This window comes from Cuculus canorus, chromosome 25 (genome assembly GCF_017976375.1).
Source record: "Cuculus canorus isolate bCucCan1 chromosome 25, bCucCan1.pri, whole genome shotgun sequence".
NCBI lineage: Eukaryota > Metazoa > Chordata > Aves > Cuculiformes > Cuculidae > Cuculus > Cuculus canorus.
This window is the reverse complement of record NC_071425.1, coordinates 2,359,712-2,387,263: the sequence shown is the minus strand read 5'-3', so window position 1 is coordinate 2,387,263 and position 27,552 is coordinate 2,359,712. Positions and strand designations below refer to the sequence as shown.

Here is a 27,552-nt window from a genome sequence, read left to right as displayed (position 1 = left end):
TTGGGGTGCTCAGAGCCCACCAGTTGTGCCTCAGTTTCCCCAACCCCCCATGCTCAGTATGCTCGGTGCCCACCAGTCGTGTCTCAGTTTCCCCAACCCCCCAGGCTCGGGGTGCTCAGTGCCCACCAGTCGTGCCTCAGTTTCCCCACCCCAAAAGAGTCTGCATCCCCCCCCCGAGCCCCAGGAGGGCGCAGCCGGCCGTGCACCCCTCGAGATTAACGCCAATCCCCCAGATTAACGACACCGCCACCGGCGCAGCCGGCAGGCACGGCTCACTAATCCCGGCTTAGCGGGCGAGGGGGACGGTGTGGGGACACTGCGGCCCCACATGGCACCCCCTAAAGTCAGGGAACACGCGATGGCCCCAATGCTGCCCCCCCCAGCCTGGAATGGGAAATGGGGGGCATGGAAAGAGGGGGTGTCAGGGGGGTGGCACCCCCCGGTCCAGCACAGGGGTGAGCGAGGCAGCTGGAGGGGGGGGACACGGCCATGGTGGGGTCCCCTGAGGACAGTGGCACCGCTCCAGGCTGTCCCTGCTGTCCCAGCCGCGCGTCACCAGCAGCTCTGCTCGAGCCACACGTGCACCGAGCGTGAGGGGGCTCAGCACCCCCCCAGCACCAGGGATTGGGGGGGTCAGAGCACTGGGAAAGTGGGTACAGTAATGGGATGGGGGGGCAGAGCACTGGGAAAGTGGGTACAGCAGTGGGATGGGGGGGTCAGAGCACTGGGAATGGGGTACAGCAGTGGGATGGGGGGGTCAGAGCACTGGGAATGGGGGTACAGCAGAGGGATGGGGGGGCAGAGCACTGGGAAAGTGGGTACAGTAATGGGATGGGGGGGGCAGAGCACTGGGAATGGGGTACAGCAGTGGGATGGGGGGTTTCCCACCGGGAAAGTGGGTACAGCAGTGGGATGGGGGGGCAGAGCACTGGGAAAGTGGGTACAGCAATGGGATGGGGGGTCAGAGCACTGGGAATGGGGGTACAGTAATGGGATGGGGGGGTCAGAGCACTGGGAATGTGGGTACAGTAATGGGATGGGGGGGCAGAGCACTGGGAATGGGGGTACAGCAATGGGATGGGGGGGTCAGCAGTGGAGAAGGGGCTGCATAGTGGTGGGATGGGGGCACAGTGATGGGAAAGGTGGTACGGTGCTGGGATGGGGGGTACAGTGGTGGGAAAGGGGGGGTATGGTAGTGGGATGGAGGGGGGGTACGGTGGTGGGAAAGGGGGCACAGCCGTGGGAAAGGCGACAAGGCATCGGGATGAGGGCACAGTGGTAGGATGGGGGCACAGTGATGGAAAAGAGGGCGCAGTGGTGGGATGGGGGGTACAGTGGTGGGAAAGGGGGGGTACGGTGGTGGGAAAGGGGGGGCACAGGGCTTTCACAATCCCGGGCTGGCTGTTTATTTAAGCTCTGGCTCCGAGCCCGGCGGGGGCTGTTTATTTGCCGAGAGTGTTGGCTCTTGGCCCCGCGGAGGCGGAAAAGGATCCAGAGGAACAAGGCTGGGCTGCCCGGCGAGGCGCTGGGGAGGGGTTGGGATGGGCACAGCCCTGTGTGCCCCCCCCAGCACCCAACTGGGTGCACCCACTTTAGACAGGACACCCCCCCACACACACTTTCCCATGAACACCCCCAGCCCCATTGCTGCCCCCCACCTATTAGCACCCACTGCAGCACCCATGGGGGAGGGGACACCCCTGCTCCAGGTGGGCACCCAGGGGTGGGGTCACATCCCCCCCCCCCCAAACACAAGGTGCCCCATTGGGTGCCACAGCATGTGCCGGATTCCCACGAGCATCACCAGGATACAGTGCTGGATCAGCATCCGGCTCTGGGTCCGCAGGGAGGGGACATTTGGGGTCCATGGGTGGCACTGCAGGGACCCCAACACTTGGGGAAGGGGGTGCTTGTGTCCCCCACCCAATCCAGGCTACGGCCCCCGAGCTGTGCCGGTTGGGAGGAATTAGGGGGGAGAGAGGCGCGGGAAGAACTGTTTATGTTTGCCGGTGCCAAGTGCTCGCCGGGCATCGCGCCAGCGGCGCTGGGGCCCAATTACTCAACCTGCCCCCACCCCAAGCCACCAGCCTGGGACCGAGCGAGGCCACCACCGCTGGCCACTGTGCGCCCCAAAACCAGCTGCCGGCGCCACAGCTGCTTCCCAACGCCCCAGGGACCTGCAGCGTCCTTCCCGACGTTCCATGGATCAACACTGGCCAGTAAGGTCCTTCCCAATGCCCCACGGACCAGCAAGGTCCTTCTCAACGCCCCATGGACCACCAGAGACCTGCAAAGTCCTTCCCAACGCTCCATGGATCAATACTGACCAGCAAAGTCCTTCCCAACGCTCCATGGATCAATACTGACCAGCAAAGTCCTTCCCAACACTCCATGGATCAATACTGACCAGCAAAGTCCTTCCCAACGCTTCATGGATCAATACTGACCAGCAAGGTCCTTCCCAACGCTCCATGGATCAATACTGACCAGCAAGGTCCTTCCCAACGCTCCATGGATCAATACTGACCAGCAAAGTCCTTCCCAACGCCCCATGGATCAATACTGACCAGCAAAGTCCTTCCCAACGCCCCATGCATCAATACTGACCAGCAAAGTCCTTCCCAACGCTCCATGGATCAATACTGACCAGCAAAGTCCTTCCCAACGCCCCATGCATCAATACTGACCAGCAAAGTCCTTCCCAACACTCCATGGATCAATACTGACCAGCAAAGTCCTTCCCAACGCTCCATGGATCAATACTGACCAGCAAAGTCCTTCCCAATGCTCCATGGATCAATACTGACCAGCAAAGTCCTTCCCAACACTCCATGGATCAATACTGACCAGCAAAGTCCTTCCCGACGTTCCATGGATCAACACTGGCCAGTAAGGTCCTTCCCAATGCCTCACGGACCAACAAGGTTCTTCTCAATGCCCCATGGATCACCAGAGACCAGCAAAGTCCTTCCCAACGCTCCATGGACCTGCAGTGGCCAGTGAGGTCCTTCCCAATGCCCCATGGGACCTGCAGTGGCCAGCAAGGTCCTTCCCAACGCCCCATGGACCACCAAGGTCCTTCCCAACACCCCAGGGACCAACAGTGGCCAGCATGGTCCTTCCCAATGCTCCATGGAGCTGCTGTGACCACCAAGGTCCTTCTCAACGCCCCATGGGACCTGCAGTGGCCAGCGAGGTCCTTCCCAACACTCCATGAACGAGCAAGGTCCTTCCTAATGACCCATGGACCAGCAAGGTCGTTCCCAACGCTCCATGGATCAACATCCCAAACTGGGGAGGGGGGCTCAGCATCCCAAACTTGGGGGAGCTCAGCATCTCAAACTGGGGGGGGGGGAATCAGCATCCCAAACTGGGAGGGGGTGCTCAGCATCCCAAACTGGGGGGGAGCTCAACATCCTAAACTGGGGGGGAGCTCAGAATCCCACACTGGGGGAGCTCAGCATCCCAAACTGGGGGGGTGCTCAGCATCCCACACTGGGAGGGGGTGCTCAGCATCCTAAACTGGGGGGGAGCTCAGAATCCCACACTGGGGGAGCTCAGCATCCCAAACTGGGGGGGGAGGGGGGGGGGCTCAGCATCTCAAACTGGGGGCGCTCAGAATCCCACACTGGTGGAGCTCAGCATCCCAAACTGAGGGTTCCTTGGTGTCCCAAATGCAGGCTCTGGGTGCCCCAAAGAGGGGGTTCAGGCACCCCCAAATGGGGGATGCTCAGCATCCTGGCCAGGTCCTGCTCCGGAGTGCCCCGTACCAGCAGAGCGGAGCCGGGGGCCCCCACTCGCCCTCCCCAGCGCCTTTTCCTCCAGTCCCGGGCAGGAGCTGGATGGGGCCTGGAGCTTCCTGGAATCCAGTGTCTCGTTCCAGCCCCGCGGAAAACACAGCCGTGGGGTCTGGGCCAAATCCCAGCCACGAGGAACCTCCCGCCCAGGCTCAGGGTGGCCCCTGGGAGCGGACGGACACACGGACGCACGGACCAGAGCCATTCCTGGGGGCAGCGCGGATGGAGAGACCCCCCTCCCCAAACTGGGGCACAAAACCCACCCCACGCAGCCAGATCGAACACAACCCCCCCAAAAAAATGTCACCCCTCAAGGGTGACCCCAGGCTGGATTCACTGCTCACATCCCGGATAGGGTCGCATCCTGCTCCCCTGCAGCCGGCACGGAGAACCATGGAGCATCACGGATTGCACCGTGATGGCAGCACCGCAACAACCACCCCCCCAGCACCCCCTGTTCTGCACACAGGACCCCCCCAGTGCAGACAGCACCCCCTGTTCTGCACACGGGACACCCCCAGTGTAGGCAGCACCCCCTGTTCTGCACACAGGACCCCCCCCAGTACAGACAGCACCCCCTGTTCTGCACACAGGACCCCCCCAGTACAGACAGCACCCCCTGTTCTGCACACAGGACCCCCCCAGTGTAGGCAGCACCCCCTGTTCTGCACACAGGACACCCCCAGTGTAGGCAGCACCCCCTGTTCTGCACACAGGACACCCCAAGTGTAGGCAGCACCCCCTGTTCTGCACACAGGACACCCCAAGTGTAGGCAGCACCCCCTGTTCTGCACACAGGACACCCCCCAGTTCAGGCAGCACCCCCTGTTCTGCACACAGGACACCCCCAGTGTAGGCAGCACCCCCTGTTCTGCACACAGGACCCCGCCAGTACAGGCAGCACCCCCTGTTCTGCACACAGGACCCCCTCAGTACAGACAGCACCCCCTGTTCTGCACACAGGACACCCCCCAGTGTAGGCAGCACCCCCTGTTCTGCACACAGGACACCCCCAGTGTAGGCAGCACCCCCTGTTTTGCACACAGGACACCCCCAGTGTAGGCAGCACCCCCTCAGTAGAGACAACACCCCCTGTTCTGCACACAGGACACCCCCAGTGTAGGCAGCACCCCCTGTTCTACACACAGGACCCCCCCAGTGTAGGCAGCACCCCCTGTTTTGCACACAGGGCCCCTCCAGTGCAGACAGCACCCCCTGTTCTGCACACAGGACACCCCCAGTGCAGACAGCACCCCCTCAGTGCAGACAGCACCCCCTGTTCTGCACACAGGACACCCCCAGTGTAGGCAGCACCCCCTGTTCTACACACAGGACCCCCCCAGTGTAGGCAGCACCCCCTGTTTTGCACACAGGGCCCCTCCAGTGCAGACAGCACCCCCTGTTCTGCACACAGGACACCCCCAGTGCAGACAGCACCCCCTCAGTGCAGACAGCACCCCCTGTTCTGCACACAGGACACCCCCAGTGCAGGCAGCACCCCCTGTTCTGCACACAGGACACCCCCCAGTACAGACAGCACCCCCTGTTCTGCACACAGGACACCCCCAGTGTAGGCAGCACCCAATGTTCTGCACACAGGACCCCCCCAGTGCAGACAGCACCCCCTGTTCTGCACACAGGACTCCCCCAGTGCAGACAGCACCCCCTGTTCTGCACACAGGACACCCCTCAATGTAGGCAGCACCCCCTGTTCTGCACATGGGACCCCCCCAGTGTAGGCAGCACCCCTTGTTCTGCACATGGGACACCCCCAGTGCAGACAGCACCCCCTGTTCTGCACACAGTAACCCCTGTTCTGCACACAGGACACCCCCAGTACAGACAGCACCCCCTGTTCTGCACACAGGACACCCCCAGTGTAGGCAGCACCCCCTGTTCTACACACAGGACCCCCCCAGTGCAGGCAGCAACCCCTGTTCTGCACACAGCACCCCCTGTTCTGCACACAGGACACACCCCCAGTGTAGGCAGCACCCCCTGTTCTGCACACAGGACCCCCCCAGTACAGACAGCACCCCCTGTTCTGCACACAGCACCCCCTGTTCTGCACATAGGACACACCCCAGTGTAGGCAGCACCCCCTGTTCTGCACACGGGACCCCCCCAGTACAGACAGCACCCCCTGTTGTGCACACAGGACCCCCCTCAATGTAGGCAGCACCCCCTGTTCTGCACACGGGACCCCCCAGTTCTGCCCCCCCAGCCCCGGTGCCCACAGCACCCCACCAAACTCAGCCGCGCTTCCTGCCAGGGCGCAGCGCGATGGCAGCGCCAGCGCCCGGATGTGACACGACATCGAGTGGGGGCACCGCCCTGTGTCCCCCCCTCCGGCACGGTTTGTCCCCACGGTGCCAGGGCTGCTCTGGGGTGCCTGGCAGTGACCGAGCCCTTCCTGTCATGCCTGCGGGCACCGCGCTCCCGGCCGCAGCTTCCCCTTGCCACTCTCGATTCCCACACGGCCAGGTTTCGGTTCAGTCATGGCACCGCTGTCACAGACCCCTGTCACCCCAGACCCCGTCACCCAGCTCCCGTGTCACCCCAAACCCCGTCACTGTGCCCCTGTGCCACCCTAGACCTCGTCACCCAGCTCCCGTGTCACCCCAGACCCTGTCACCCAGCTGCCATGTCAACCCAAACCTCACCCCAAACACTGTCACTGTGCCCCCTTGCCACCCTAGACCCTGTCACCCAGCTCCCGTGTCACCCCAAATCCCGTCACCGTGCCCCCATGCCACCCCAAACCCTGTCACCCAGCTCCAGTGTCACCCCCAACACTGTCACTGTGCCCCCTTGCCACCCCAGTCCCTGTCACCCAGCTCCTGTGTCACCCCAAATCTCATCACTGTGCCCCCTTGCCACCCCAAACCTCATCACCCACCTCCCGTGCCGCCCCAAACCCCGTCACCCAGCTCCTGTGTCACCCCAAATCCCGTCACCATGACCCCATGCCACCCCAGACCCTGTCACCCATCTCCAGTGTCACCCCAAACCCCATCACCATGCCCCCGTGCCACCCCAAACCTTGTCACCCCCCTCCCATGTCACCCCAACACTGTCACTGTGCCCCCGTGCCACCCCAAACCTCGTCACCCACCTCCCGTGCCACCCCAAACAATGTCATCCAGCTCCCGTGTCACCCCAAATCTGGTCACCGTGCCCCCTTGCCACCCCAAACCTTGTCACCCACCTCCCGTGCCACCCCAAATCCTGCCACCTTGTTCCCTTGGCACCCCAAACCCCACCACCCGGCTCCCGTGTCACCCCAAATCCCATCACTGTGCCCCTGTGCCACCCCAAACCCCACCACCCAGCTCCAGTGTCACCCCAAATCCCATCACTGTGCCCCTGTGCCACCCCAAACACTGTCACCCAGCTCCAGTGTCACCCCAAATCCCATCACTGTGCCCCTGTGCCACCCCAAACACTGTCACCCAGCTCCCGTGTCACCCCAAATCGTGCCACCTTGCCCCCTTGGCACCGCAAACCCCACCACCCAGCCCCCACATCACCCCAAATCCCATCACTGTGCCCCTGTGCCACCCCAAACCCCACCACCCAGCTCCAGTGTCACCCCAAATCCTGTCACCGTGCTCCCATGCCACCCCAGACCCTGTCACCCAGCTCCCGTGTCACCCCAAACCCTGTCACCATGCCCCTGTGCCCCCCCAGACCCCGTCACCCCAGTCCCCCGCCCTGGTGCCACTGCTCCCCACACATCTGGCAGCGGCGGCTGCTGCCCGCGTCCCCCATCCTCACCGGTACGGGTCACGGGGCCACACCGGTGCCAGGCCACGCCGTGGCACGCGTGCGGAGGGAGGGGGTGCCGTGCCCCGCTGGCAGGGGGGGAGCAGGGTGGCCCCGCTCCCCTGGCAGCCCCGCGGGCAGGGCAGGAAGCGCCCGCCGAGGTGCTGTGCGGTCACAGCCTGCGGTTTCCTCGCTGCTGCCGGCACGCAGCCCGGGGAAGCCTCACACGCGATGCCAAGAGCCCTGGCACCCCTGGCACCCCTGGCACCCCCGGATTGGCCAACGTCATGGATGATGGGGTTGAGGTGCCCCCCTCCGGGAGGGCCACCGAGAGAGACCCTCTCCCCGTACCCCCTAAAGCGTGTCGGCCGTGAGTCACCGTCACGTTTCTCACGTCCCCGGGCAGGCGTGAATCATGCCCCAACCCGAGTGCGCGGCACACGCTCGGCACAGGCGGCAGGAGCCGGAGTTGGGGATGGCAAAGCCCCCCAACAAGGGGATCTGTGGGGCTCAGGGCTGGTGTGGCCACCGGGACCCCCATGGCGAGGGCTGGGGGTGCACTCAGGTCAGCCCCACCCAGGGGGCTCTGGTGCCACCGTGCGCTGGCACCGCCTGGGCCACCACCAATGCATCCCTGGCGTGCTGTGGCCACCAAAAACCTGTGCCCTGGCACCCCCTGGGCCACCAGCAACACATGCCCTGGCATCCTTTGGGCCACCAGCAACCCACCCTGGGCTACCAGCAACTCACACCCTGGCATCCTTTGGGCCACCAGCAACCCACCCTGGGCTACCAGCAACTCACACCCTGGCATCCTTTGGGCCACCAGCAACACACCCTGGGCTACCAGTAACCCATGCCCTGGCATCCTTTGGGCCACCAGCAACTCATGCCCTGGCACGCTTTGGGCCACCAGCAACCCACCCTGGGCTACCAGCAACTCACACTCTGGCATCCTTTGGGCCACCAGAACCCACCCTGGGCTACCAGAAACTCACACTCTGGCATCCTTTGGGCCACCAGCAATCCACTCTGGGCTACCAGCAACTCACACCCTTGGCATCCTTTGGGCCACCAGCAACTCACGCCCTGGCATCCTTTGGGCCACCAGAACCCACCCTGGGCTACCAACAACCCATTCCCTGGCATCCTTTGGGCCACCAGCAATCCACTCTGGGCCACCAGCAACCCATGCCCTGGCACGCTTTGGGCCACCAGCACGGCCACGGTGGCACCACGCAGGCCGGTGGGGACGGTGGCCATGGTGGCCACCCCACTCCATGGGGACACAGAGCAGCCCGCGGAGCCGCCAGCACGGATCCTCCCCGCGACACCCCCACATCCCGCTGCCGGGTGGGAGCCCCATATTGAAATTCCACCTGTCCCGGCTGCACCGGGTCCGGTTACGCCAGGAACGTGCCCGCTCCGGTTACAGCTCCCGCAGCCGCCACCAGACGCCCCATTCTTCTGCGGGAACAGCTGCCCCCCGCCACGGTTGTGCCACGGTTGTGCCAGCGGCACCGCTCCGGTCCAGCCATGCGATGGGTGCCGGCTTACCAGGGACCCCGCGGTGCCCCCTGGGGACCCACGCCCTGGCATTGCCTTCCCACAGAGGGGGCACCCCCATACCCACACAGCCCCCACCCTTCGGGGCAGCCCTGACCTTTGGGATGAGCCATGGGAATCACAGCCCTGCCCGCTGCCGGGGGTGGGGGGGGGCATAGTGCCCCCCATCCCAGTTCCCCACAGGCTGCTGGGAAGCAGTGGGATCACAGCACGGCACCCCGGGACCCCCACCCATATCCTGGGACCCCCACCCTGGGACCCCCATGGACCCCAAACCACATTGCAGCTCTAATCCTTGGGATGAGCCATGGGAATCACAGCCCTGCCCAATGCCGGGGGGGGGGTCACGGTGACCCCATCCCAGTTCTCCTCTGGGACCCCCACCCACACCCTGAGACCCCCAACCACACACTGGGACCGCCCCCCCGGGACCCCCATGGACCCCAAACCACGGTGCAGCCCTAATCCTTGGGATGAGCCATGGGAATCACAGCCCTGACTGCTGCCAGAGTGTGTGTGGGGGGTGTCACTGTGCCCCCATCCCAGTTCTCCTCTGGGACCCCCACCCCCACCCTGGGACCCCCACGCATGCCCTGGGACCCCCATAGCCTCCAAACCATGGTGCAGCTGTAATCCTTGGGATGAACCATGGGAATCACAATCCTGCCTGCTGCCGGGGGGGGGGGGGGGGTCACGGTGCCCCCATCCCAGTTCTCCTCTGAGACCCCCAACCACACACTGAGACCCACACCCTGGGACCCCCAAACCACACACTGGGACCCACACCCTGGGACCCCCATGGCACCCAAACCACAGTGCAGCCCTAATCCTTGGAATAAGCCATGGGAATCACAATCCTGCCTGCTGCCAAAGGGGGGGGGGGTGTCACTGTGCCCCCATCCTAGTTCTCCTCTGGGACCCCCACCCACACACTGGGACCCCCCCCCAGGGACCCCCATGGCCCCCAAACCACGGTGCAGCCCTAATCCTTGGGATGAGCCATGGGAATCACAGCCCTGCCCGCTGCCAAAGGGGGGTGGGCACGGTGCCCCCATCCCACTTCTCCTCTGGGACCCCCACCCACACACTGAGACCCACACCATAGGACCCCCACCCATGCCCTGAGACCCCCACAGCCCCCAAACCCCAGTGCACCCCTAATCCTTAGGATGAGCCATGGGGATCACCGCCCTACCCGCTGCCAAAGGGGGTGTCACGGTACCCCCATCCCTCCCCTCCTGGCCCTCAGCAGCAGGATGGCACCCCGGCAGCCAACCCGCAGGAGCCCCTTTGGTTGTTTTTAGCCCTGGATGCGGCGCGCAGCCGGCGCCCTGGGAATGGCGTGCCGGGAAGAGCGAGGCCCAGACAGCTCTTTCTGGCACGGCAACAGCCGGCAGACAAGTGCAGTTGGCTGTGCCCTCTCGGGTGGGTGGGTGGGCACCCCCAGACCCCGGCCTTCGGTGGCACCAGGCCTCACGGAGCCTCTTGGCACAGTGGGCCTCCAGGAGCGAGATTTGGCATACCTGGATTTGGGGGGGGGGGGGGGGGGTTGCAAAGCACGCCAGGCTGACGGGCACCGCCACGCACCGTGCCAGCGGGCACGCAGCCGTGTGGCACTGCCATGTCTCCTGGCAGCCGGGACGGGCGCACGCGGCCCCTCGTTGGGCCCTGCCACGAGCCATCCCCCCCCCCTCCCCTTCCCCAACACCCCCCCCCCGGCACCCCGTTAAGCCGCCTCCAGCCGCAGGGAGATTAACCCATTTTCCGTAATCAGCACATGTGTCACCGCAGATATGATCGCAGCCCCCCCCCCCCCGCCACACGCCTGCCGGCACCGCAGCCCCGCAGCTGGCACTGCCATGGCACACCCTGCGGCACAGGGGTCCCTTGGGTATGCCATGCCAGGAACCCCCCCAAAACACACACCAAAACCAGCCAGAGGACCCCCCAAAGAAAAAAAGCCATGCAGGTTGGCATCGGCGCTGGCATCGCCGGTGTGGGTGGCTCAGGGCACACACTCTGCCGGCACCGTGGCACGGTGACACGCCAGAGCCTCCTGGTTATAAATAGAGCCCGATTTGAGGTGCTGGTGAATCCCAGCGCCGCGGGGCAGGCGGCAGCGTGGGCCCTCTGCCGCTCCTGGCACAGCCACCGGCGGCACAGCGGGCACACAAGGACAACCGGGAAAAGGCACTCGTTTAGGATGTGGCACCAGCGGGCACCGCAGGATGGCGTCCATCCTCTCTGCCACGCCGGTGGCATCATCCGTGTCACCTCGCGAGCGGAGCGGGCAGCCCTGGCATCGCGGCGAGCCCTGGCACAAGCGCCGAGAGGGCCATTGGTGTCGCCGCGCCGCGGCAAGGTCACCCCCAAGGGCAGGGCGCGGGGCCCACGGGTGACATATGGCCCGGGAGCGGTGGCCGTGGGGCCGCTAAGCCACCCTGCCGTCACCCGCTAATCCCGGCACGAAGCCGACAGGCGGAGATGCCGGTGGGTGCAGCCTGGCACCTTGGGATGGGATGGTGGCAAGGATGGGCGCGGGTATCGCAGCGCTCGGAGCTACCAGCGGGTGCCAGCTTGGCATCCCGGGATGAGGCGGTGATGGGGATCGGGTGGGGGTATCAGGAAGCACCCAGGGGGTCCCCCAGTCCTGGAGCCGCCGGTGGGTGCCAGCCGGGCACCCTGGAATGGGATGGTGGCGGGGAACGGTGTGGGCACCGCAGCAGCCGGAGCTACCGGCCGGTGCCAGCTTGGCACCCTGGAACGGGACGGTGCTGGGGAGCGGTGTGGGCACGGAAAAGCATCCATGTGCCCCCCCAGTCCCGGTGCCAGTGGCAGGAACCGGTGGGGGCATCAGGAAGCACCCCTTTGCCCCCCCCCCAGCACCCCCAGCTGGTGCCAGCCCAGCACCCCAGAGGAGGATGGTGGTGGGGAGCAGTGAGGGGACCCCCCCATGTGCCCCCCCTTCAACAACCACCGAGCTGCCCTAGGGGGTCAAAAGCCAGAGGCACAGATTTTGGGGACACCCCACTGCGGGAGGGGGGGTGTCCTACCCTGCCATCCTCCCCTTCCTGGGGTGCTGCTGCCTGTTCAGGGGGGGTCCCCACGCCCCTGGTACAGCAGACGGAGTGGGGCAGGACACCCCCCCTCAATTACCAGGGACCTCTGCAGGGTTGGGGGGGGGAGGGGGGCTCTGCCTTCCACCCCCCCATTCCCCACGGGGACTCTCCCGGCCTCAGTGGGGGGCACAGACACCCCCCCCAGTTACCAGGGACCTCTGCAAGGTTGGGGCGGGGGGCTCTGCCTTAAGATCCCCCCCCATCCTGCAGGGAGCTGCTGTTTGTGCCGGGGGGGGGGGCTCCCCCCACCCTCAGTGCCCCCAGTGGGGCAGACACCCCCTCAGCTACTGGGGTTCACTGAAGGGTTGGGGGAGCTCTGATTGCACCCCCCAAACTACCCAGGAGGGTTCCCCCCATCCTCAGTGGGGCAGACACCCCCTTTCCTGCTCCTGGGGATCTCTGCAGGGTTGGGGGGGGCTCTGCCTTGCACCCCCTGTCCCCTGGGGGGGCTTCCCCTATTCTCAGTGGGGCAGACACCCCCTTTCCTACTCCTGGGGATCTCTGCAGGGTTGGGGGGGCTCCCCCTATTCTCAGTGGGGCAGACACTCCCTCTCCCTGGGGCGGGGGGGGGTCCCCCTATCCCCAATGGGGCAGACACACCTCCCCCCCCCCCAGCTACCAGCCTTCACTGAAGAGTTGGGGGGGGGCTCTAATTGCACCCCTCCTTCTCGGGGGGAGGGGGGGCTCCCCTTTTCCTCAATGGGGCACCCAGAAAAGCCTCCGGGGGGGGGGCTTTTGCCGGTCCCAGGGACCCCGCTGGTTCCATAGTCGCTGTTTGGGGGGGGGGGGATTAGGGGGGGTGCAGGCAGCAGCAGTCACCGCCCCCCCCAAACCCCCCCCTTTCCCCCCCCCTCGAGCCCTGTCAGCCGGGAGAGCGATGGCTTCCTCCGCCCCAAGCCAGGAAACGGCGCAGACGCCGCTCCCGCCCCCCCCCCCCCCGGGACCCCGGCGACCCCCTTGCCCCCCCCTTTCCACCACCCCCCCCTTTCCACCCCCCCCCGCACCCCACAATGGGGAAGCGGCACCGCCCCCCCCCCCATCATCATTCATGGAGGAGGGGGACACACACACACACGGGGTCACCCCCGGGGGGGGGGGGTCCCCAACACCCTTATTGGATCCCAGACACCCCCAATTGGGGGGGGGGGGGGGGTTCGTGGTTGAAACCCTGCGGGAGGACACACACACATTGAGGGGTTCACCCCGGGGTGGGGGTTTATTTGATCCCCCCCCCTTTATCCGGGGATCGGTTCATGGGGGGGGGGGGGGGGGGGGGCGACGCACACATATGATACCGGGGGGTGGGGGTCACCCCAACATCACTCTCTGTTACCGCACCCCACTGGGACGATGTAAAAGGGGGGGGACAAGGGGGGGGGGTGCAGCTAACCCGAAGGGGGGAGGTCAGTCGGTTTAGCGGAAGAAAGGACCGGGTTACCCAATTTGGGGGGGGCACCCCAATATTGTTGCTGTACCCCAAATCCTCCCGGGACGAAGGGGGGGGGGAAGAAAAGAGACCGTCGCTGCTTGCACCTGGGGGGGGCACTGGTTTACCGGAGAGGGGGGAGAACCGATCGAGTCGGGGAAAGAAACGACCGGGAGGAGGAAACGGGGGACGGGGGGGGTCCCCCCAACATCGGTCTCCGTTACCGCACTCCAACCCCCTCCCCCCGCCCCAATCCCGGGGCGGTGTTGGGGGGGGGGAAACGGGACCGTGGGGAGGGACACCGAGAGGGGACACGCCGTCTCCCCCTGGGGGGGGGACACCCCCAAAACACCGCACTCCGTTACCGAGCACCGCACTCCGCTACCGTGCCCCCCCCCCGCCGGGATGGGACGGGGACCCCCCCCCCCGCAGCCCCCCTCGAAGCTGGGGGCACCCCAAGACGTCAGTGGGGTGCGGGGGGGGGGCGTGGGGGAGCGGAGCCGGGATGGGGGGGGTCTCCAGCCCCGGTAACGGCGGAGGCTCAGCACCACCGAACCCGGGGAGGGGGCGCAAAGCCCCAATCTGGAAGTGGAGCCCCCCCTCTCCCCCCCCCGCGGGGCTCCAGCAGCTTCAACCAGGCTCCCTCAGGACCCCCCCACCACCGAACCTCACCGAGACAGACCGAGGGGGATCCCCAGGATTCCCCCGGTACCGGCGGGGGATCCCCAGCGCCGCCTTCCGGGGGGGGCCCCCCCACCCCCGGGGGACCCCCGAGACGCCGGTTCCAGCACAAGAACCCAACAACACGGACCCTCTCGGGATGGGGGGGGGGGGAACACTCCATCCCCTCAAGCCACCGGGAACCGGGGGGAGGGGTGTCCGGTGCGGTGGGACTCGGTAACGGGGGGGGGGGGGGGGAGGTGCCCCCGGCTTCCCCAAACCGTGTGAGCTCGCTAAGAACCCGTTCCCCGATCCTTACCTGAATCACGGAGACTTCTCAGTGAGCTCCTTAAAACCGGAAAGCTCCCGGTGGCGGCTGCATGGCGGGAGGCACGGGGAAACCCGGCCTAACGGGGAAAGGGAGAATGAACCGGGAAGCTGCGGCTGACGGAGGAGGAAGGGTGGGGGGAAGGTTGTCGAGGCTTAACGAGCGGCGGCCGCGGCCATTGCGAGTCATGTGCTCGCGGGGAAACTTTACCCGGGGCTGGGCCGGGCGGGGCGGCGGCGGCGGCGGCGGCGGCGGAGGGCGGGGGCGGCGGGAAGGAGGCCACGCCCTCTCGTACAGGCCACGCCCCTTCCCACAAGCCACGCCCGGTCATTTGGTTCACGCCCCATCCTCCGGCCACGCCCCTTGCACATACCACGCCCCTCCTCTGAGCACGCCCTTCATTGGCCACTCCCCTCTGCACAGACCACGCCCCTTTACCAGGGCACGTCTCTCATTGGCTACGTCTCACCTCTGACCACGCCCACTCCGCGTCCCGCCAACCAATGGGAAGTGATGTAGGCGTGGCCAGCGCAGTAGAAGGCGGAAGGGGAGACAGGGGGTGCGCGCGCTGCGCTATGGGGGGGGGCGCTCTTAAAGGGGCCGCGCAGCGCTTAAAGGGGGCGGCAGAGACCCCACCGCCTCGGTTCAAGCAGTGCGGGGGAAAGCGGGGTCAGAGAGGGAAGGGGAGTATGGGGGGGTTGGAATTGGGATGGGGACAGCAGGGTAACGGGGGGGGGGAGTGTCTGTGAGCATCCCCTGGGGGGGGAGGGGATTAGGGTCAGAGGGAAGAGGTGGGACCACCCGGGGGGGGAGGGGTCAAGAGGGGAGGCACAAGTGCCCCCCCGGGAGCCCCCCAGGATGGGTCACACGTGAGATGAGTCTGAGCAGCCTCAGCGCATGCCCTTGGTGTGTGTGGGGGGTGTCTCACTGTGCAACACCCCCTCGGAGCCCCTGCGTACCCACCGTGCCTCAGTTTCCCTTGTGTGCTCTCCAGAGCGAGGCAAGACACCCCGGGGGAGGTGTGGGGCGGCGATGCCTGGGCACGCACGGCCCCCCCCCAGCCCCCTCCCCAGCGTGGCTGCGCCGCCGGCATGTGCTCAGCCCAGAGGAATGCGCCAAATCACTCCCAGATGTGCGCACCGTCCAACCCCAACACCCCTCTGTGGCCCACCGGGGCGGCGCATGGGCACCGCAGTCACCGACGGGCACCAGGGCGGCACATGGGCACCGCAGTCACCAACGGGCACCGAGGCGGCACATGGGCACCGCAGTCACCAACGGGCACCAGTGTGGCCAATAGACACCGTGGCGGCCAATGGGCACCGGGGTGGCAAATGGGCATCAGCATCACCAATGGGTACCGGGATGGCAAATGGGTACTGGGATAGCAAATGGGCATCAGGGTGGCTGATAGACACCATGGTGGCCAACGGGCACCGGGATGGCAAATGGGCACCGGAGTCACCAATGGGCACCGGGATGGCCAATAGACACTGCGGTGGCCAACAGGCACCAGGATGGCAAATGGGCACTGGAGTCACCAGTGGGCACCGGGGCGGCAGATGGGCACCAGAGTCACCAATAGGCACTGGGATAGCTGATGGGCACTGGGGTGGCTGATAGACACTATGGCAGCCAATAGGCACTGGGATGGCAAATGGGCACTGGAATCACCAATGGCCAACGAGGACGCCAATGGGCACCAGGGAGGCTGATAAACACCGCGGTGGCCAATGGGCATCGGGATGGCAAATGGGCACTGGAGCAACATATGGGCACTGGAGTCACCAGTGGGTACTGGGATGGCAAATGGGCACTGGAGTCACTGATGGGTACCAGGATGGCAAATGGGCACTGGAGCAATATATGGGCACTGGAGTCACCAACTGGGATGACAAATGGGCACTGGGTCACCAATGGGCACTGGAGTCACAGATGGGTACTGGGATGGCAAAGGGGCACTGGGGGCACCAATGGGCACTGGGGTCACCAACTGGGATGACAAATGGGCACTGGGTCACCAATGGGCACTGGAATCACCGATGGGTATTGGGATGACAAATGGGCACTGGGGTCACCAATGGGCACCGGGATGGCAAATGGGCACTGGGGTCACCAATGGGCACCGGAATCACCGATGGGTACTGGGATGGCAAATGGGCACTGGAGTCACCAATGGGCACCAGGATGGCAAATGGGCACTGGAGTCACCAATGGGCACTGGGATGGCAAATGGGCACTGGAGCAACATATGGGCACCGGAGTCACCAACTGGGATGACAAATGGGCACCGGGGTCACCAATGGGCACTGGAGTCACTGATGAGTACTGGGATGGCAAAGGGGCACTGGAGTCACCAATGGGCACTGGAATCACTGATGGGTATTGGGATGGCAAATGGGCAGCGGGGTCACCGATGGGCACCGTGGCGGCAAATGTGCCCCGCGGTCCCCTCCTCTGTGGGGCTGAACCCATGGACTCCTCCGCAGGCGCTGGTGGCCGCATCCTGCCCCGCTGGGGTGCCCCGCCGCAGTGGGCAAGGGTGTCGGGGCGCGGCTGGGACGGCTGTGCCCTCACTGTCCCCCATCCCACCGAGGTCCCCCCCCGGGTCTGGGGTCGCGCGGGGTCCTGCCCATGGCCCCCCAGCCCGGTGCCCGGCAGGAGCGCAGCCGAGCGGAACGGGGCTGTCAGATGGAATCTGGGTGCTGGCGGTGACGGAGGGGGCCGTGCCCGCCACGTGGCCGCTTATGTAAGGAGAGGGCAAGGGAGGACACAGGGAGACAGCCGGGGCGCTGGGGACATCGCCCGGGGGACACCGGGCCCCCGCCACGCACGCGGGTGCGCGGCCGGACACGCATGCCGGGGGATGCCTACGGCACGGCCGCGGGCACGGCACACGTGTGCCAGGGCACGGGGGGACAGCGCTGCCAGCCCCTCGGTCTGGGTGTCCTGGGGTGCCTTCGGGTGTCCCCGAGCCACCAGAGGTGTCCCCAAGGCAGCAGAGGTGTCCCCAAGGCAGCAGAGGTGTCCCCGAGCTGCGGTGCTCCCAGCGTGGCACTGCCAGTCCTTCGTGTATGCCGGAGCGAGGAGCACACGTGTGCCAGGGCATGGGGACATCTCAGGTCGGGGTGTCCTGGGGTGTCCCCAAGGCAGCAGAGATGTCCCCAAGCTGCAATGCTCCCAGCGTGGCACTGCCAACCCCATGGGCACAGCACATGTGTGCCAGAGTGAGGGGTTATGGGCACACGTGTGCCAGGGTTTGGGTGTCCTGGGGTGTCCCCAAAGCAGCAGAGATGTCCCCAAGGCAGCAGAGGTGTCCCCAAGGCAGCAGAGGTGTCCCCGAGCCACGGTGCTCCCAGCATGGCACTGCCAGTCCTTCGTGTGTGCCGGAGCGAGGGGCACATGAGTGCCAGGGCATGGGGACATCTCAGGTCTGGGTGTCCTGGGGTGTCCCCAAGCCACCAGAGGTGTCCTCAAGCCTGCAGAGGTGTCTGCAAGGCAGCAGAGGTGTCCCCAAGCTGCGATGCTCCCAGTGTGGCACTGCCAACCCCATAGGCACAGCCCGTGTGTGCCAGAGTGAGGGGTTATGGGCACACGTGTGCCAGGGTTTGGGTGTCCTGGGGTGTCCCCAAAGCAGCAGAGATGTCCTCGAGCCACCAGAGATGTCCCCAAGGCAGCAGAGATGTCCCCAAGCCGCGATGCTCCCAGCGTGGCACTGCCAACCCCATGGGCACTGCCCGTGTGTGCCGGAGCGAGGGGTGATGGGCACACGTGTGCCAGGGTTTGGGTGTCCTGGGGTGTCCCCAAAGCAGCCGAGATGTCCCCAAGGCGCGGTGTTCCGGCCGTGGCGCTGCCCGATGATTAACGGCTCCGGCGGGAGCGCCGCGGAATCCGTCTGCGCTATCGATTTTTCATCCACTGCGGCAGAGCGGAGGCGGCACGGGCACCCCGGCACGATGGCACAGCGCCGCGGGGCCACATCCTGGGGCGAAGAGTGAGATGATGGCACCTTGGGAAGAAATTCTTCCCGATGAGAGTGGGGAGGCCCCGGAGCAGAGTGCCCCGAGCAGTGGTGGTGCCCCATCCCTGGAGGGGTTCAAGGCCAGGTTGGATGGGGCTTGGAGCAACCGGATCCAGTGGGAGGTGTCCCTGGCAGGGGTGGAACTGGATGGGCTTTAAGGTCCCTTCCAATCCAACCCATCCCATGGAGATGAGCTTTAAGGTCCCTTCCAACCTAACCCAACCCAACCCATCCCATGGAGATGAGTTTTAAGGTCCCTTCCAACCCAACCCATCCCATGGAGATGAGATTTAAAGTCCCTTCCAACCCAACCCATCCCATGGAGATGAGATTTAAGGTCCCTTCCAACCCAACCCATCCCATGGAGATGAGCTTTAAGGTCCCTTCCAACCCAACCCAACCCATCCCATGGAGATGAGCTTTAAGGTCCCTTCCAACCTAATCCAACCCAACCCATTTCATGGAGATGAGCTTTAAGGTCGCTTCCAACCCAACCCAATCCAACCCATGGAGATGAGCTTTAAGGTCCCTTCCAACCCAATCCATCCCATGTGGATGACCTTTAAGGTCCCTTCCAACCCAACCAATCCGATGATTCCATGGTTCTAGGATCCCATTCCCACCCTGGGACAACCCCAGGACTGGGGACCCTCCAACCATGCCATGGGGTGCCCAGCCCAGCCCAGGCTGCCCCCACACAGCCGCCGCCGCGCTCAGCACCACGATGGGCACCGGCGTCGGAGCAGCTGAGGGCAACGTTGGGAGCTCAGCGATGCCCACCCGCGTCACCGCCACGTCACCGCGGTCACCCGCTTCCTTCCAGACACGGTCACCGTGTGCCTGCGTCACCGCCACGGCGCTGGCGGAGGGCAGGATACGACCATCCCCCATGGAGAACTCGGGGACCCCGTGCCCGGCTCGGCTGTGGCCGCGGCGATGCCGGGTGACGGGTGGCGGGGCTGCAGCGGCGGCTCAGTGGGGTGAGGGGACAGGGATGGGGTCCCCGGAGCCCCTCGGCATAGCGAGGGCGTTGGGGCGCTGAGCAGAGCGGGCACAGCCTGGTCTGAACCCGCCGCCCCCCCTCTCGTGCCGTCGCACACGTCCGACACATGGCAGCTCCGGCTATAAATAACCCCGCAGCCGGCGTCGGCTGAGCCGCGCTCGGGGCCCAGCTGGGGCTGCCGGCTGCCCCCAGCCCTGCTGGCCCTGCCTCAGTTTCCCCATGGAGCAGAAGGGGCTACAATGTCCCCAAAGTGCCCCCCCCCTTGGTGAGGGGCGTGGGGGCAGCACCAGCATTCCCCATTCAAAACCAGTATCCCCAGTTCAAAACCAGTACCCGGCGGCTTTGCCGAGGCTCTACTCTGGCACTGGGTGCTCAGGGCAAAGCCACAGCCGTGTCCCTACACCCCACAGGCCACAGGAGGGGGGGGCACAGTGGCCACCCCGCGCGGCAAAGGGAAACTGAGGCACAGCCAGGATGTGGGCACCTTCCTCTGCCCCACACGGAGCATCCCATCCCTGGTTAGGGGGTGCCGCTGAGGGGCCTGGGGGCTGAGTTGGGGGGCAGGGGAGTGGATGAGGGGGTGGATGGAGACTCAGCCCCTCCCTGTCCCCCCCCCCCCTCACTCCCCCCTGCCCGGGGAAGCGGCAAAATTAGGTCAAAGCGTCTATTATTTAACACAAGCGGAGGCGCTGGGGCCAGGAGATGGGGATGGGGTGGGGGGGAAAGCAGGGAGGAGAGGGGTTTGGGGGGGACACTGGACCCCCCCAGCCCTGGGGGAGGGAGGGAATGGGGGGGGGGGGGGAAGCAGGAGGCAGCGCAGGAGCAGAAGCGCTTTATTAATGCCAGAAGAGGGGTTCCCGTTGGCCCCAACCCCGGCAAAGCCCGGAGCTGAGCCCCCCCAGAGCCCCCCCCATGGCACGCAGACCCCCCCATTCCTGCATCCAGAGGTTTAGGGGGGGTCCTGGGAGGCTCCGAAGAAGCACCACCAGGTTCTGGGGTGACACAGACCGGGGTGGGAGCCCCGCGCTGCAAAGGTGTCAACCAACCCCCCCAACCCCCCCCAGGATTGGCTCCAACCCCACAATAAGAATCAAAAAAAATAGGAATATTAATTAATAATATTAATAAAATTAATCAAGCGGCCCCATCTGCAGGGGAGGACTGAACAGCAGCCAAAGCCCAGCACCGAAATCCCACCCGAGGGGCTGCGGGGAGGGGGTGCTGGGGGGGGGGGGGGTTACCCCAGTCCCTGGGTCAGGATGTTGCCCACCAGCGCCGCGTCCTGCAGCGCGTGCTGCACTGCCGCCGCCTCCAGCCTCAGCGAGACCTGCGGGAGAGGAGGGAGGCTCAGCACCGCAGCGCCAGAGCTCTGCCCCACTGCTGGATTGATCCCTGCCCCACTGCTGGATCCCTGCCCCACTGCCGGATCCCTGCCCCACTGCTGGATCCCTGCCCCACTGCTGGATCAGCTCTGCCTCACTGCAGGATCCCTGCCCCACTGCTGGATCCCATCCTGCTGCCAGAGCTCTGCCCCACTGCCGGATCCCTGCCCCACTGCTGGATCAGCTCTGCCCCACTGCTGGATTGATCCCTGCCCCACTGCTGCATCCCTGCACCACTGCAGGATCAGCTCTGCCCCACTGCTGGATCAGCTCTGCCTCACTGCTGGATCCCTGCCCCACTGCTGGATCAGCTCTGCCCCACTGCTGGATCCCTGCCCCACTGCTGGATCAGCTCTGCCCCACTGCAGGATCCCTGCCCCACTGCTGGATCAGCTCTGCCCCACTGCTGGATCCCATCCTGCTGCCAGAGCTCTGCCCCACTGCTCGATACCATCCTGCTACCAGATCCTTGCCCTGCCCCGCTGCAGGATCCCTGCCCCACTGCCAGAGCCAAACCCCTTCCCCATTGCTGAATCCCCATCCCACTGCTGGATCCAGACCCCTTCCCCGCTGCCAGATCCTGCCCCACTGCTGGATCCCTGTCCCACTACTGGATTTCCGCCCCACTGCTGGATCCAGACCCCTTCCCCCCTACCAGATCCTGCCCCACTGCTGGATCCATATCCCTTCCCCACTGCCAGATCCTGCCCCATTGCTGGAGCTCTGCCCCATTGCCATACCCAGACTCCTTCCCCACTGCCAGATCCCTGCCCCATTGCTGAATCCCTGCCCCACTGCTGGATCCAGACCCCTTCCCCCCTAGCCGATCCTGCCCCACTGCCAGACCCAAATCCCTTCCCCATTGCTGAATCCCTGCCCCACTGCTGGATCCGTATCCCTTCCCCACTGCCAGATCCTGCCCCACTGCTCTATCCCTGCCCCACTGCCAGACCCAGACACCTTTGCCGCTGCCAGATCCTGCCCCACTGCTGGATCCCTGCCCCACTGATGGACCCCTGTCCCACTGATGGACCCCTGCCCCACAGATGGATCCCTGCCCCACAGATGGACCCCTGTCCCACCGCTGGATCCCTGTCCCACCGCTGGATCCCTGCCCCACTGATGGACCCCTGCCCCACTGATGGACCCCTGTCCCACCGCTGGATCCCTGTCCCACTGCTGGATCCCTGCCCCACCGATGGACCCCTGCCCCACCGCTGGACCCCTGCCCCACTGCACCTTGGCCAGCCGGGTCTCTTTGCCCTTCCTCATCCTGAGGATGCCGCGGGCCTCGAGGAGGGTGACGAGGGACAGGCACTCTGCCTGCTGGACGGCGGGGAGCTGCTGCCGCCGGCACACTTGGCTGTAGGCGTCGTGGAGCTGCGGAAAGCAGACGAGGAGGTGCAAAATTACACCACAGCGCCAGGAGACCTCAGGGCCACCTGCGTGACCCCCAAAAATCCAGCACCAGGGGGGTCCCCCCGGACACTCACCTGCCCCAGCGTCACCTCCTGGGCGCGCAGGCGGCGGCTGAGCAGCAGCAGCGAGCAGAGCAGCACCTTCTGCTGCAGCGGGAAGGCGTCGCGGGTGGCCACCGCCGCCGCCCGGTCCCCAAACACCTCTGAGATGACGCGGGAGATGTGGGGCAGCCCCACACGCTTGGGGACGGGAGATGCCGGGGAGTCACCTGCGGGACAGACAGGGCTGGGAGGGGGCTCGAGAAAAAGGAGGAGGTGGGGACCCCAAGAAGGGGAGCCCGGACCCCCCAAGAGATGCCTCCTGGCAGGGTTTTGGCTCCGGCAAGCACAACTCACCTCCAGGCAGTGGCTTGAGCAGGGTTTGGCTCCGCACTTCCAGCTCCACCACCTCCACGGCTCGTCTGGAGAGACACAGAATCGTAGAACCACCAGGTTGGAAAAGACCTCCATGGTCAGAATCCAACCATTCCTATCAACCACTAAACCATGGCCCCGAGCATCTCATCCACTCGTCTTTTCAACCCCTCCAGGGATGGGGATTCCACCACCTCTCCCCTGGGCAGCCTCTGCCAGAGCCGGAGAACTTTTCCATGAAATATTTTTTCCTGATATCCAGCCTGACCCTCCCCTGGTGCAGCTTGAGGCCATTCCCCTTTGTCCTGACGCTGCGGAAGAGCCCAGCATCATCCTCTCTACAACTTCAGGTTGTAGATAAGATAAGATCTCCTCTCATCCTCCTCTTCTCCAGTCTAAACACCTCCGGGTCCCTCAGCCGCTCCTCGCAATCCTTATTCTCTATCCCCTTCATTGCTCTTCTTCCAGAGCCTCCACATCCTTCTGGGATTGAGGGGCCAGAATTGCACCCAGGATTTGATCAGCCCAGGAGCGATGTTTTTTTTTGGGGGGGAAAAAAACCCCACCAACCTGCAGACATCCAGAGCCTTACGAGCATCACCGGAGAGCGCGGAGACCTTGCGAGCGCAGAACTGGAGCGCGGCGGCATCCAGGATGGGGTCACCATCCACCTGCCGAGGCACGGCGTGGTCAATGCTGGTCTAGGCAAAGAGCCCCCCAAATTTTTTATGCACCCCCCTTAGCATCGCTACCTGCCCCAAGCGCTCCTGCAGGATGGCGGCGAGCTCTTCCCGCGTGTACGGCGCGAAGCGGAGCAGCTGCGGAGCACCGCGCGGGCAGGATCGGAGCCTGGCCAGGCTGCGGTCGGTCAGGTCCAGCGCGTTGGCCAAACCTGCGGGGATGGAGGCGGTGAGGGAGGGCTCCATCGGAGGAAAAACTGGGGGTGCAAAGATGAACCTCCATCAGAGCCCCCCGAGATGGGTTGGGGGGACGATGCCACGCGCTCACCTACAAGGACGAGCCTGGAGCCGGGAAGACGCGTCCACTCGAAGAGGGTGTAGAGCACATCCTGCCCTTTGCTCTCCAGCTGGTCCAGCTCGTCCAGCACCAGGAGGCTGTGGGAATCCGGATCAATCCCAGCTCTGCCCAATCCATTCCGAGAGCCCCCAAGGAAGGAAAGGCGCTGCCTCTCCCGGTTGCCCACTTTTGGGGTGTCGAGGGAGGTCCCCGCGCTGCCTTCCCAGGGGCGAGGAACTCACACCATGGGTCCACGCGCCGTCAGCTCCTTCTCCAGCCTCCGCGGGCCCTCGCGGCCGCCGGCCACGGGCAACTCCAGCTGCTGCGCCACGGCGGGGAAGACACCCTGCGGGCTGCTCAGCGCCATGCAGTTCAGGACGATGGTTTTGCTCTTGGCGAGCTCATCCTGGGGAGGATACGGGAGCGTTACGCCGGTTGCATGCTGCTGCCCCCACATCCTGAGCACGAAGGGTTGGGGCTGCCTCTCTCATTTCCCTCTCAATCTGCTCCACCAGCACCCCGAAACGCGCACCTCCACCCCCAGAGGATCGTTAAGGTTGGAAAAGATCTCTCAGCTCATCCAGTCCAACCATCAGCTCAACGCCGTGGGTTGAAGCATCACCTGAACGTGCGTTGTGGACCTTTTGAGGGATGGTGACTCCACCACCTCCCTGGGCAGCCTCTGCCGGGGCTTCACCACTCTGCCAGCATGGAAATTCCTCCTGATATCCAACCTAAACCTCTCCCGACGCAACTGGAATCCATTCCCCCTCAGCCCTGGTTACTTGCGAGCAGAGCCCAGCACCCAACAAACTCCTTTCCGAGAGCGATGAGGTCTCCCTTCATCCTCCTCTTCTCCAGGCTAAACCCCTCCAGCTCCCTCAGCTGCTCCCAGAACCTCTGTACCCCTAAAAATCCCCCTCCTCGGCTGCTCCCGGACGCTCAGCTCACCTTGCAGTCGAGCAGGATGTGGCTCACACACGCTGTTTTCCCCGTTCCAGGAGCTCCGGAGATATAAAGGCTACCGGAACGATGCCCACAAACGTGTTCCTTCAAGAACTGCCGGATGATGCCCATCTCCTTCTCCCGGCCGTGGAGGCGATCGGGCACGGCCGCGTGCAGCACCCGCTTCGCCCGTTGGTACCGAGAACCTACGCCGAGAGCAGAGAGAGCTCAAGGGGGGCTGCGGTGACACCGGGACCCCGTCCCCCCCTTTTCATCCACGCTCACCTTCCTGCCGGAAAAGCCGCGTGCCGGCAGGCTGCAACCCTGAGCTCCGAGGGGTCTCCTGCGCCCTATGCCGTGGGGACGCTCCTGGGGTGCTGAGCTTCTCCGGGGAGACGGGGGGGTCCCCAAAAAGCAAGCGGCGCCCCTGGTTCTCCTTGCTGCGCTTGGCCGGGGAGCACGGCAGGGTGTGAGGGATGTTGCAGAGGTTGTCGTCACCTGCGGGGGACAAAGATTAGAGGCTCGAGGGTTTGTTTGCAATCCAAAACCCCCTCTCTTTTGGGGGGGGCTTTGTGTTTCTGCACCCCCCCACCACCCCACAAGGCACCTCTGGGCCCCCCCAGGAGCACCTTTGCCTCCTGAATCCAGAAGGAAGCTGCAAACGCAGCTGCACAAAGGCAAAAAGACGGAGATCGCAGCCCCACAATGGCTTTAGGGAAAGGGGTGACCCCCCCATACCCCCCCAAAGCTTTCCCAGGGGAGGGGGCGGCGGGGGGGGGCTCACCCAGGCGCTTGCAGGGGCTCAAGGGTTGGGGTTTGGTGGCGGTGGAGCGCGGGGTTGGGGTCACCCGGTTGGGTTCAGCGGGGACTGAGGCGTTGGGGTGAGGCGAGAGCGATGGCGTGGGGGGGTCGGGGTCCCTCTTGGCCGGGGGGGCGGCGAGGCGGCGGGCGCTGCGGCGGCGCGGGAAGGCGATGGGGGGCTGGCGCTGCGGGCTGGTGCTGGCCATGGCGGGGACGGGGGGGCTGCGGATCCAGAGCGACAGCGGTCAGGTTTGGGGGGTCAGGAAAACTCAGCCCTATGGCTTTCGTATACCCCTTGTCCCCTTCTCCCCCCAATAGTACCCTGTTCTGCCCCCCCCAGCCCCATCCCACCCCATATCTCTGCCCACCATGAGGTCCCCACCCTCTATATCGCCCCGTTCTGCCCCCCCCCCGCCCCCCATCCTGTCTCTCTGCCCCCCATGTGTCCCCTCCCCACCCAATATTGCCCCGTTCTGCCCCCCCCCAGCCCCGGCGCACCCCATCTCTCTGCCCTCTGACCCCTATGTGCCCCCCCCCCCATCGCCATTTTCTGCCCCCGCAGTGGTTCCATCCCATCTGTCTACCCCCCTGTGCCCCCCCAATATCACCCTGTTCTTCCCCCTCTGCCCCCATCCTGTCTCTCTGCCCCCCATTTGCCCCCCATGTACCCCCCATCCCGTCTCTCTGCCCCCCATCTCCCCCCACCCCGTCTCTCTGCCCCCCATCCCGTCTCTCTGCCCCCCATCTCCCCCCATCCCGTCTCTCTGCCCCCCATCTGCCCCCACGCACCTTCTCGCGCCAACTCAGCCCCTGCCCCGCATTTCCCGCCACGGCCCCGCGTTGGCCCCGCCCCGTGCATTCCCATTGGCTGCTGCTCCGCCGCCACCGCCCAATCGCAGGGTCTCGCGCCAAGCGGGGCGCGCGCGGGGGTGCTGGGAGTTGTAGTTCCAGGGGAGCGCGGGGCACAATGGGAGTTGTAGTCTGGGGCCTCGCTGAAAATGTCTGGAGTGCTCTCCCCGCCTCGTCCCTAACCGTGCCCAGCACTCAGTGCTCCCCATCCCACCTCCCACCGCAGTGCCCTCCTGCTCCCCACGACCCCGCATCCTGCCTCCCCATCCCTCCCTGTGCTCCTCTGATCCCGCTTCCCCCCACTCTCCATGCCCCAAATCCCACCTCCCCGCTGCTCCCAACATCCCACACCATCCCAGTGCCCCCCAAAACCCTCCATCTCCCCTGCTACGCTCATCCCCCACCCCACCTCTCGCTCTGCTTCCCTTAACCCCCATTTCCACTGCCCCCCCGACTCCCAGCACCCCCCAATCCCACCTCTCCCTCCATCCCAGTGCCCCCCAATCCCATCTCCTCCGCGGCTGCACTTATCCCCGATCCCACCTCTCCCCCTGCTTCCCTTATCCCCTAACTCCACCTCCCCCCACTCCCAACACGCTCAATCCCACCTCCCCTTCGCTCCCAGCACCCCCATCCCATTCCTCCTCTTATCACCACTCCTCACTGTCCCTCTGCCCCCCTTATCCCCCCACTCCACTGCCCCCTTAATCTCAGCATCCCCCAATCCCACCTCTCCCTCCCTTCATCCCCCACCATTCCACTGCCCTCCCACTCCGAGCACCTCCAAATCCTCTTAATCTCCCCAAAATCAGGGAAGGGGTCCCTGGAGACATACAGAGCCCCCCCTACAGCCCCACGCTGCCCTCAAAGAGTAGTGTATCTTTATTCCTTTTATTTAAATGCAATTCCAAGCTCCTCCAGTGTTACTCCTTTCTGGAGGAGCCCCAGGGAGGAGCAGCCAGAGCGCAGGGGAGAACCTTTTTAACCTTTATTTAACCCAAACAGCAGCTCTGGGGAGGGCTCTGCCTTCCAGAGAAACCC

General features: G+C 65.1%; 2 protein-coding genes across 2 annotated transcripts in view; both read right to left on the bottom strand.

Annotated features, from left to right (window-relative positions):
* The window catches only part of RARA (retinoic acid receptor alpha), a 39,515-nt gene extending 24,630 nt beyond the window's left edge, over nt 1–14,885 (bottom strand). Inside the window, exon 1 of the mRNA XM_054088095.1 lies at nt 14,653–14,885. The gene's annotated coding sequence lies outside the window, so the exon portion shown is untranslated. The remainder of the gene's footprint in view (nt 1–14,652) is intronic.
* Nucleotides 14,886–20,876: 5,991 nt separating this feature from the next.
* On the bottom strand, nt 20,877–25,868 carry CDC6 (cell division cycle 6). Its single transcript, XM_054088094.1, has 11 exons — nt 25,646–25,868; nt 25,147–25,359; nt 24,868–25,067; nt 24,159–24,322; nt 23,908–24,014; nt 23,652–23,791; nt 23,470–23,570; nt 22,882–22,946; nt 22,561–22,754; nt 22,307–22,447; nt 20,877–21,012 (listed from the first exon to the last, which is right to left on the bottom strand). The coding sequence occupies exons 1-11, from the start codon at nt 25,866–25,868 to the stop codon at nt 20,923–20,925; spliced, it is 1,638 nt and encodes a 545-aa protein (XP_053944069.1). The 3' UTR covers nt 20,877–20,922.
* Nucleotides 25,869–27,552: the final 1,684 nt, after the last annotated feature.

Excerpts from the sequence above, each read along its gene's own strand:
- CDC6 (XM_054088094.1), bottom strand. The coding sequence starts at position 25,868 with ATGGCCAGCACCAGCCCGCAGCGCCAGCCCCCCATCGCCTTCCCGCGC. Across the intron at positions 25,360-25,645 it reads GAGCCCCTGCAAGCGCCTGG|GTGACGACAACCTCTGCAAC; the intron begins GTGAGCCCCCCC and ends TGTCCCCCGCAG. Across the intron at positions 22,755-22,881 it reads GCTCAAGCCACTGCCTGGAG|GTGACTCCCCGGCATCTCCC; the intron begins GTGAGTTGTGCT and ends TCTGTCCCGCAG.